The sequence below is a fragment of the Lampetra planeri genome, chromosome 8 (genome assembly GCF_965212315.1).
Source record: "Lampetra planeri chromosome 8, kcLamPlan1.2.h2, whole genome shotgun sequence".
Lineage (NCBI taxonomy): Eukaryota > Metazoa > Chordata > Hyperoartia > Petromyzontiformes > Petromyzontidae > Lampetra > Lampetra planeri.
The window spans coordinates 11,959,683-11,970,915 of record NC_136114.1 but is presented as its reverse complement, the minus strand read 5'-3'; the positions used below and the strand labels follow the sequence as shown (position 1 = coordinate 11,970,915).

Below are 11,233 nucleotides of genomic sequence, written 5' to 3'. Positions count from 1 at the left end.
CCAATTTCTATTATAATTACGGCCTTGATTGTCCAGTAGGTAGGTGGGCATGGGCAGGACACAGCGGTCGAAACTCATGATGGAGTGGCAGGCCAAGGAGGGAGCATGCGCTGGATAGAATATATATTTGCTGGGGGGGGGGGGGTGAAATACCAGTCGTGTTGTGTCGATGGGGGGGGGGGGGGAATCGTCAAACCCCAATAAATTAACAATCACTGGCTTTTATTATAAACTTCTTTTTTTTAAACAAAACTTATTGTTTGTATAACGTGTTGTGCATGCAAATATAATAATGGTACGTGGCATGCTCACTCCTTCAGTGCCCTGATTGCAAAAGTGAGGGCGGCGATTTGTTTAGCATCAGCTGATTTCACTTCGAGGGCGAGAGAGAAACCAGATTCGCACGTACTACGGCAGTAGCACTCGTATTTTATTTCACAGGTAAAGCCCACGGTAAGAGCTATTAGCTCTCTTTCAGAGCCGAACTGGCCACGCACAATAGCTCATCGAAGTGGCTGATTTATCATCAAACGTGGACATTTATAGCAGCAGCCAAATAATCTAAACTCGTGTTGTTTCGAAACGTGGTGATCACGTGAGAGAACACGCCGACTCCAAATATACAACAACCATCGCCAAGGTCCAGGTATCGACCCCCTACGTGCCGAGTGAGGGAGATAGCGTCCACGTGGAGACCGTGAAAACTCCAAACGACCTCCTGTATACCAGGCGAGGGAGTTAACATTTCGCCACCGCGGCGCCCAATCAGCCCATGGATGGATGCGGTTGAGGGCCCAGTTTTAACCACGCTGCCCTGGACAGAATTTAGAGTAAAGTAACACGGAGTGACTGATAATGCCAGCCACTCGCTCGCTCATTCACTCAAGCCCACTCCTCATCAATCACACTTCCATCGCCCCTGCCACGGTCGTTGACTGTCCCCGTGAAGCTCACTCATTGATTCCTCTCGCCCGTGTCGAGGGACTCGTTCCACCAGACTGACTGTTCCACCTCCACACCGCAGGTGGAACCACGGACCGCGTGAGAACATCAACAGGGCCGAAATGCAACATCCCCTTCATCAATGGGACCATTAAAGCACAAGGCAACAGGAGGAGCAGCACGGCTCCACGAACTCTCCGCTGTAGCGATCTCGTGGCTAGCAGACCTCAGAATTGGGCATTTTAATCCATGAAACACGTCGCCATCGTCATGCGTGACGAATGTGACTGCAGATCACAACAACACTGACTCACTCACTGACATCACACACTTCTCATGCACCGCCCGTCTCTATTCTCAAGCTATTACAATAAAAACCTTGTCCTGTTCAGGAAGCACGTGGACTCATCATATATTGATAGAGAGATGCCACGGTGTTTGAGATGTTAACGACCTCGCCTGGTATACAGGAGGTCGTGGCTTAGATCCAGACCCTGACGCCTGCTGCTGTATATTTGGAGTCTGTCTCTCTTCCCGTGGCCGCGTGGATGTTTCTCCGGGTCCTCCGGTTTGTTCCCTCCAAATCTAAAATCAACGTGGGTTTGGAGTATTTGCCTGCTATAAATTCCCACTCGATGAGCCACTTCATTGAGATAACAATTGTGGCCACGTCGCTTCGGGGAGAGAAAAAAAAGAGCTGTAGAGCTCAGTGGGCCTTAAACCCTGCTCGATTATGGGACCTGCCTTGCCAAGGTCAAAACATAAGAATAGGTTTTACCCTTTCTGGCAACAAAACGTCGTGATCTATTTTATTTTATTTCTACATACGTGACTTTACCGAAAAAACCAATGAGTATAGCAAAACAGGTGTTAAGATGTTAAAACACCAAACAGAAACCTTTTGCAAGGAATCGTGTCAGCATTAACCACAGATACTTGTGGTGAACATGCAAACAAAAAAAATATGGTTTAAAGCTTTCGTGACTGCAGGGATTCATCTTCTTGGTTCTTTCGGTAATAATAAAAATAAAACATAACAAAATAATTCTCACGACGTTTCGGCCACAACGCAAGCAGCCGTCTTCAAGTGGAGAACAGGTCTGTCGAGAAGGCAGAGTCTGAATGGCACGCCCCAGGCTTGGAGCGACTATTTATGCTGGGATGGAGGGGGGGAGAGCGCCTTGACAAAATAATTTGCATATCAAGATGAATTTAGCATATTTATCGGAAATGCAGATATGCGATTAGTACTACTTGTGAAATGCGTAGGAGGTTTGGCGAGGGGTTTAAAGTCATTATGCCCGTGCATTATGCAGGATTAGCAGTATCAAAGGGAGGGAGTAAGGTTATAATTAATAAAGGGAAGGAATGTTAATAATATGGCGCCGCAGCAACTAATATGCTTATAGACTATACATTGTAATATTACACTATGTATTATTCTACCCACCCACACTGCTGTATATTCACTATACAATTACGATACTATATATTACCTTATACATTGTATTAAACATTACACTTTAATACTATTTATTATTATACAGTATGCTATACACTATACCATTGACCGTCGTGTGAAAGGTACTAAGAGGAAGCAACGAAATATGTCAATGGGAGAGTGGTGAAGGAAGCTTGCAGCCGAGCAAAGAATCCATAATATGGCGCCGCTGCAAGCTTCCTACCACCACGTATTGGTCCACACCAGAGACAGCTTTCTTTAGATCCTAATCTCAAGCAGTGTTCGACCAGAGGATTGATAATACTGGTCACGAACGCCTACGTGTTAAACAGACCAGAGCATGTCAAAAGGCGAACAGCACAAAGACATTGCACCATCAGGACATCGAACCCTTTTCCAATAAAAAAAAGAAAATCACTGCGTCTGGCAGGGAGCTCGGCTCGTCAGCAGAGGGCGCTCCCGAGGGATTTTGTTGTTGGTTTTTTTTATAAAACAACACCCACGCCACGTGACTTCTCAGACCACGACCACGCCGTGTGAGTCAACTTCCTCGATCGACAAGCTGCCGGTGAGACGCTCACCAAATACAACAACAACAACAACAAAACACATGTTTGGGTTGTTGTTGCAACACTATTCTCATCTTTTCTCAGCGCCGTCGGTCAATTTTCGGCGGGGAGCGGCGGTGTCCCCAGCACCGATGGAGACGGACGCCGCTTTAACCGCACAAGCGGTGAGTCGAAGATACCCGAGACCCCCTGCCACCGCCTCGACCGGCGGGGTGAAGTATGGTCAACCCCAAACCCTCGTGAGCCTTCTCACACGGAGCGCGGTATCGGCGGTGGCAGCGGATCGATCAAGCGCCGCAACCAATTCGAAACGAAGCTTTTGAGTTGGCGCAACGCTGTTACCACACGGCATTTAAAGACGCGATGTCTTTCCGTGAGCTCACGATTGCCTCTTGGGCTTGTGGATGGAGGCGGGCGCACGTGCTATACGCAACGCTGTTGGCACGAACTTGTACGCGTACCCGGTCGGCAAGCGGTCTTGTAACCCCGACGGATGCTCTGTGTTCGTACGGTGTCGAGGCGAGATGGTTGCAACTTTGTTTAAACGCGCGTGTCATGGTTCTCATTAATCGGCGATTGAATGCGGGGCAACCCGATGCCAACGTTGGAGATGCTGCAGCAATACACAGCCGCTCCTCTTATAATCAATCCACTCGCGCCTATCCGAGCTGTAGTGTTTTATTTTATTATCTGGACTTTAAATGTCTCTCTAGCACGTGGCTTTTTTGGTTTCGACTTAGGTGGTTGCCAAGACTGAGGAATCTGTGGAGCTAAAAAGTGTGAGTACAGAGTGGGATGCGTGGCACGGTGGTGAAATGTTAACTACCTCGCCTGGTGTACAGGATCGTGGGTTCGATTCATTATGCTCCCGTAAACGAAAGCTCGCATAGACTGAGCTGTGGTCAAATAACCCCCAAGACTGATTTGACACGGGGGGGGGGAGGGCCTTCATCCAGCAGTCGGTTGACAAAGGGTGGTACACAATTATTTAATTCCTGAAATAATTTACCTATTTAATTCAGGAAAACTACAGTGAGTCGTATGATTCTTTTTCAGGAGGGGCGGTCCTGCATTGTTTTTGTTCGTTTTGAGACGTTTTCAGCCAACGATTGATGACGTGTCTAAACACGGGGGAGGAAACCGGAGCACCCAGTGAAAAACCCACGAACACCATCCCCGTACAGATGGAAACAGGTGGCGATTAGTTCACTTTGTGTACTGAATTCTGCAGGGCGAGTTCAGCATTTCGGAGGTGCAGGGCGACCTCTTCTCGTGCCCGGCCAACAAAGCGCCATTCCCGTACAGATGGAAACAGGTGGCGATTAGTTCACTTTGTGTACTGGATTCTGCAGGGCGAGTTCAGCATTTCGGAGGTGCAGGGCGACCTCTTCTCGTGCCCGGCCAACGGAGCGCCATTCCCGTACAGATGGAAACAGGTGGCGATTAGTTCACTTTGTGTACTGAATTCTGCAGGGCGAGTTCAGCATTTCGGAGGTGCAGGGCGACCTCTTCTCGTGCCCGGCCAACAAAGCGCCATCCCCGTACAGATGGAAACAGGTGGCGATTAGTTCACTTTGTGTACTGGATTCTGCAGGGCGAGTTCAGCATTTCGGAGGTGCAGGGCGACCTCTTCTCGTGCCCGGCCAACGGAGCGCCATTCCCGTACAGATGGAAACAGGTGGCGATTAGTTCACTTTGTGTACTGGATTCTGCAGGGCGAGTTCAGCATTTCGGAGGTGCAGGGCGACCTCTTCTCGTGCCCGGCCAACCAGGCGCTCGCCCACTGCATCAGCGCCGACTGCCGCATGGGAGCCGGCATCGCCAAGATGTTCAAGGCAACATTTAGCGGCACTCAGGAGCTGCTGAACCAGGGTTGGTGATGTCCTTTCTCATGCTGCGTCTGTCTCGCCAAAACGTTGCCGTTCTGTTTTTCGATCGGCTTTTTTGAGCCGAACGGTTTTATTCGCCGTTTTCTGTCGGCGTGAATTCGCCTTGTTTTGTGGCTTGCTGTCCAACGTTTTATTTATTTTACTTTATTACATTCCTCCAGCAAAGAAGGTTGGAGAAGTGGCAGTGTTGGAACGGAATGGGAGATTCATTTACTACTTGGTAAGTGCCAATAATGTAGAAATATATATCGCACTCATCGTAAACAATGGCTTATTACACAAATATACATCGTAATGAGAATACATCGTAATGTTTTGAGTCTAGGTACAGTTCTGCCTGAATTTAAGAGGTCGTAATGTGCTCAGGATGCTGGCATGGTTTGAAGGCCCACACACTGGACTTTCAATCCATGGATACAGCACATTTAGTCCATCGGCAGGTCACATACCGTGGGGTAAAGTGTGGCTACTTCCACCTCTTCCAGGACACGTGGACAGCGTGGAAGAGCAGGCCAGAATTCCCTCGAGAGGGGCAAGATAATTACAGGGCTGCACCTTGACCTAATAACCTATGCATAGTGTACAACCTGTCGTTCATTAGCCACGCGTGCTGGCAGTTTTTCCCGCACTGCGATATGCACCCGGCCACTTCTGTTCCGAGTCCCATCCGTGGCTCGCATCAGTGGCGCGCGATATCTTAACCAGTCCCCAGCTCTCTCCGCCTTCACCATTCTGTACTCACCACCGTAGTGATGTTTGGCCAAATAACCCCCGTGACCAATAAGCCATGGGCAGGCCCTATTCCAGCAATTGCTGTGCGCTGTTCACCGGCATGATGCGGCATGTCATCATCTCATCATCATGATCCTTGGTCAATCCACTGAAAGCCCCTCCCCAAGCCGTTACCATCTCCAGCGTTCTTGTGATGCTACGATCCAGCACAACACCTGCACACGAGCTCACGTCATTGCTCCGTCTCTCAAAGGTGACCAAAGAGAGAGCCTTCCACAAGCCGACGTACCCGGATCTGGAGAACAGCCTGCGCGCCATGAAGCAACACTGCGAATCGCACGGCGTCACGGCTGTCTCCATGCCCAGGTGAGTTGTCGCCCACAGCGAGCGCCGGATATAACCCGCGAATACACGATGAACTTCTTTCGCACCGGACGTAGCCAACCCGTGCTAATCGGGGATGCGGGAGAGTATAGCCTGCAGTACCCAAGGCCTTCCCCGATACACGCCGATCTCAAAGATTACACCATCAATCCCGCACCCCCCCCACCACCAACTCGCCTTAAATCAACAAAACCTTTTGGAATGTCGCTACTGCTCTCCATCGAACCCCATAGAGCATTGAACAACAGTGGTAAAATACCTGGGAATCTTGCGTACTACCGATTGGAGTGATTGTCTCGAAGGGCCTCTTAACATCCACCAGGGGGCCTCCCTCCCACGCGATACCCATGGTCCATTGTGAATCGGAATATGTGGGCACCTACTACGTAACCTGAGAGATGAAAGAATCTCCGACGTGTGGCTGCGGAGCGCGAAAAAGCAATTTCTCGTGTGGCGAAGTCGGGACCCGCTGGAATGGTTTCTTGTACTGACCTCGGCCACTGGCCCTGCCTTGTCCGTGTGCAGGATTGGTTGTGGCTTGGACAAGCTGCAGTGGGACAAGGTGAAGTGGATGATGGAAAAAGTGTTCAGGGGCAGTGGCATCAAGTTCACAGTCTACTACCTCTGACTGGGGCAGCGAGCAGGCAGAATGGAGTGAACTCTTGTGTGTGTGTGTCTGTGTGTGAGCACGGCGAGGGGAGCAGTGGCGTTAGTGGCTTGCACGCTGTGCTACGAATCACCACCCTGCCTAACATCACTGGGGATTATCTAAAACGGGTCCTGGATCTCCTCGAAGTCGACTCAGCCTTAAATGAGTAGTGCAGTATATGGACGTCGGCACACTGCGGAGACAAAAGTGGCTGGGCATGGTGCTCCCAAACAGCATTTGCCCCAACAGTCTGTTGAACACTACACGGGGGATCTTTGTCTTTGTGTGGTGGCATGGTCGTTAGCGCACTGCACTATGAACCGAGTGACCTGCGTACGATTCCCAGGAACGGCTGCCATCGGTGACGAGTTTCATCTTATGTCCACCCCGATACTTGGTCTCCACCAGGTAGCCTCACCCTTAAATGAGTGCCTGGTGCAGTGTGCAATTGTCAGCAATCGGGAGACAAAGCAGTCGGGCACGCTGCAAGTCACACCACCCCCTGTTGTTCTCGACTGGCCTTACTAAGTACTCACTGTACGATGTTAAACGGGGGATATATGTTGCTGCATGTGACGGACACGTACAACTCTCTCGTACAACACAAAGGCCGTGTTTTGAATTATGTAGGCAAGTTTCGGCTATGTATGGGAGACGAAAAAACGCGGTCGTTTATGAAGTAAAAAGTGAAATTATTTACAGTTAACTAAATCGTGCATTTCTCGCTGTAGCCTTCCGTGAAGCCCGGTTCACCAGTCAGCGATTTGCTGCTTGAGGTTGGTGCCTCAGGGCCATCTGGAGGAGTCTGCAGAAGTGGACACATTTAAGGAGCCATGCGTTGGCCAACGAGTCACTTATGACACAAACGATGGGTTCCGATTGCTTGTGGGGCTGGCCCGATTCGTGCACATCCACCACCAACCAGTCACAAAGTTCGGGCTGATGTATATCAAAATATATTTGCATATTAACCCAGTTCAGCCGTAAATTTTGTTTTGCAATAATGACTAATAATAATTACTGTTATTTGGGAGTGATGAAAGCAGCTCGTGTACAGGTGCTAGTTAGATTCTCACATCGCAGCACGGTGAGAGATGACAGCTTTAGGTGGCTTTCATCGACCGGCGGAGTGATCGTGGCTGACGATGTTTCGCACGGTGGTCACCCCATCTAGGCTATGCAGACTCGACTCCTGCGAAGATTGAGATCTCACGGGGTTGTGAACCTTATGGGTGACTTGGCCACAGACAGCGCTGAGTTGAACTCAACAAAAGACTAAACACATTTTTATTTTACCGGGTAAGTCCCACCGAACTGTGTGGCTCTTTTTCAGAAGTGACCTGGCCACAAATGATAGCTCGACGAAGTGGGCTTATCACGTGGTAATGTATAGCAGCCAAATACTCTAAACGCGCGTTTCTAAATGTGGAGGGTAAAACCGGAGGACCCGGAGAAAAATCCTCGCGACCACGGGGAGAACACGCAAACTCCAAATATACAGCAGGCGTCAGGGTCAGGATCGAACCGACGACCTCCTGTATACCCGGCGAGGGACATAACATCTCCTAGCCCACCGTGGCACCGAGTTATCCTTGGACTGAAAGGAGAAGTAGCCCTCGTGAAACCGGAGGCGGTCCGGACTGGCCAGGGCGTGAGGTGCGGGTCGCCGACCCACGGCGGTGTCAACCAAACGATGCGAGACGGCAACACGAACGATCGTCCCTCGCTCAAGCCCAACGTGATTTAAAGAGTTTCTTTTTTATTTACCGTTATTATTTATTACGCTTGCTTCGCCAGAAGAGGCCGTTTTGAGTGTAGAATGTAAGCATATGTTTGATTTCCTTTCACAAATTTGGATATGTTGAGAGTTGGTAAATTCTTGTTGTTACTCATTTTCGTCGTATATCCTTGCCTTAACCCAAAGGTCATTTTCAATCACAAACACATGTACACGTAGGCTTATGTACACTGTTCAGCACTCAATTCAGACTTATGATACTCGTGATAGTTTTTTCTTTGTGATTTAATCTTGATTTGCTAAAAAAATTTGCAATATTTAGGCTACTGGAGAGAATGAAATGTTATACTTAAGAACATTTGACTTACGAACTTTCAGAGATACGAACAAATCTGTCCGTATGTGCAGTTGCCTGTTCGGACCGAGAGTCTTAAGTTCAACCGCCGCACAATAGATGGCAGTGGTGGCATCTGGACCTTCAGAACACGAAGAACCAGTGGCATCTACATGTAAAGGAGATTATTCATTCCCCGTGTTGAGTGTACATGCCGTACAACATGTTTGGAATCGGCAGGGGTTAAGTTGGACTTACGAACAAATCACCTTGCGAGCAGACCTCTGGAACCTACCTCGTTTGTAAGTAGCCGAGTCCCTGTATGTGGAAGAGAGTCTATAACTCTCCCAAGTCTGTGGCATTAAACAACCATTACTTCCGGCGATGTGAAATGGTATTGATGTGCCAAGGAATGTTACCGAGATGTGTAATAAAAACAACGGTGCATTCATCGTGCAATGTGGATGTTGATGCTGTCGTGTTTGTTTTCGATGCTCCAACCACGTGACTTGTCTTACATTTTCAGCGAAAGGTGCGCGAGTGGAGTGGGAGGTTTCTGTGGGACAATGTTGGGTGCCCGTCTGTGGTCTTACATTGTTGTTCTCCGTGTACATGAGTTGCATGGGGTCAGTGGTGCGCTCACAGACGCATATAACACGCGCTTTAGATTATTTTTAAATCCTTTATATTAAGTTCGCTTGCGTGCTTGCTTGCTTGCTTACGACCGTGCAAATCTTTCGGTCGTTTTTTAACACACTTCCCTTGATCCAATCGAGCTGGCATTTTCCACACAGACTCGTTTTGCGTGACAATTAATTTTCGTGAACATTTTTTTCCAAAATTTTACACTGTTTAGGGAATTTTTTTAAAAGATTTAATTACCAATTGCTTAATGCTGGCAGACAATCATCTGACCCATAGGTGGCAGCCATCTCAAGCCAGAGGACGAGAGGACTCTAGCCGCCACGCATATAAAGGATTTATAGTGAAAAACTTTGTTTTTATGGCTTAATTTTTTTCACAATGAGAAAAATAATCAATAGTTAAGTGTAGAGTGTGAATACGTCCGTTGATAAAGGAGGGGGGACAGACATCTGCTGTGTAACTGACATCTGTAGCCCTCGTGGATTATCGTAGCCTGTATACCTGTAAACAGGCAAACGGTGGTGTGTCGTTGGGCTAACTTTGGTACAAGGGTCCCAGTTTAACACGACGTAAGGGGCCGTCCATAAATGACGTCACGCACCTAAGGGGGATCAGATGTGTGACGAGGGGGGGAGGGGGTTGAGAAATGTGACGTCACATCAAAATGCGAAACTTTAAATAAATATAGACAACACGTTCTACTTAATTAAATAGACTTTTTAAGAAATGTTTTCTACTACAACATCAGAGTGCAGCGCCACATTAATAGGCACTACAATGCCAATAGTTTAAAGCGATTTGAAGCATGTTTTATTTTGGGGGGGGGGGCAGAGCTTTGTGACGTCATATTTCAGGGGGGGTCTGACTTTGTGACGCCGTGTGACGGGGGGGGGAGTGTCAAAAATCGTCCAAAATCGCGTGACGTCATTTATGGACGGCCCCTAAGGCTTTCGCGACCAATATCCGTAATAAAGTTTTTTTTTGGGGAGTTAGATCGCGGAAATATTTAAATGTGTCGTTAAACCCGCCACCACCCAACACAGCCACTTCGTAAGGTTTGCCACGTAAACAAAACGTACAAAGTCGTTACTAGCACAGCAACAGCGGCGTGTTGGGAGAGTAAACCCACGACATTAACAATTCGAAACGACGTTTCGCTGAATTTCGATTTAAAGCTTTCGTGACTGCAGGGATTCATCTTCTTGGTTCTTTCGGTAAAGTCACGTAGAAGGGAAATAATAAAATAATAAAAATAAAACAATAAAAGAATTCTCACGACGTTATGGCCACAACGCAAGCAGCTGTTTTTCCGACAGCCCTGTTCTTCACCTGAGAACGGCTGCTTGCGTTGTGGCCGAAACATCGTGAGAATTATTTTATCATGTTTTATTTTTATTATTTCCCTTCTACGTGACATAGACAAAAAATGTTTGTCGTTGCCCGTTGTGAAACGGCTGTAACGCCGTATGGGACCTCAACATTCAATGTCCCTGTACAAGAAGAACACGGGGGGTGGGGGGGGGGGGTCATCCCGTGTGGGTTGACAGCTGTTCAAGCCTCGACCACTCCCAGTCGGTTCAGAGACGAGCAACGTCGGCTCAACGTTGGTGCTGACTGAACGCGAGAACGACCGCATCGTCAAGGAGGAGTCGGAGTGGCACTGCAATTCAACAAGCAACACTTTGCATCCCCAAAAGAAAAATAAGTAATATTTTTTAAAAAAGTTTTTTTTTTTTTAACACGCTTTTATTAACCGTACTAGTAATGGCAGAACTCCACGACTCCAGCAAGTGGCCCCGAAGCTTGCCATAACGTAAGGTGCCGTGGTGATTTACAGGCAACGTCAGTTTACCGTGGACAATTAGACCCAAGCCGAAACATAACATATA

General features: G+C 48.2%; 1 protein-coding gene across 2 annotated transcripts; it reads left to right on the top strand.

Annotated features, from left to right (window-relative positions):
* The first annotated feature begins 2,883 nt into the window (after positions 1-2,883).
* OARD1 (O-acyl-ADP-ribose deacylase 1) lies at positions 2,884-7,828 on the top strand. Of its 2 annotated transcripts, XM_078597044.1 has the most exons (7): positions 2,884-2,972; positions 3,058-3,137; positions 3,714-3,752; positions 4,689-4,845; positions 5,024-5,082; positions 5,848-5,960; positions 6,504-7,828. In XM_078597044.1, exons 2-7 carry the CDS (start codon positions 3,105-3,107, stop codon positions 6,604-6,606), a joined length of 504 nt encoding a protein of 167 aa, XP_078453170.1. In that variant the 5' UTR covers positions 2,884-2,972; positions 3,058-3,104; the 3' UTR covers positions 6,607-7,828. The 2 variants fall into 2 exon arrangements, with proteins under 2 accessions (XP_078453170.1, XP_078453171.1); XM_078597045.1 differs by lacking the exon at positions 3,714-3,752 and having other exon boundaries at positions 6,504-7,326.
* The last annotated feature ends 3,405 nt before the right edge of the window (positions 7,829-11,233 follow it).

Coding starts and splice junctions, on each gene's coding strand:
- OARD1 (XM_078597044.1), top strand. CDS start 3,105: ATGGAGACGGACGCCGCTTTAACCGCACAAGCG. Junction 3,138..3,713: donor CCGCTTTAACCGCACAAGCG/GTGAGTCGAAGA, acceptor GTTTCGACTTAG/GTGGTTGCCAAGACTGAGGA. Junction 5,083..5,847: donor GGAGATTCATTTACTACTTG/GTAAGTGCCAAT, acceptor CGTCTCTCAAAG/GTGACCAAAGAGAGAGCCTT.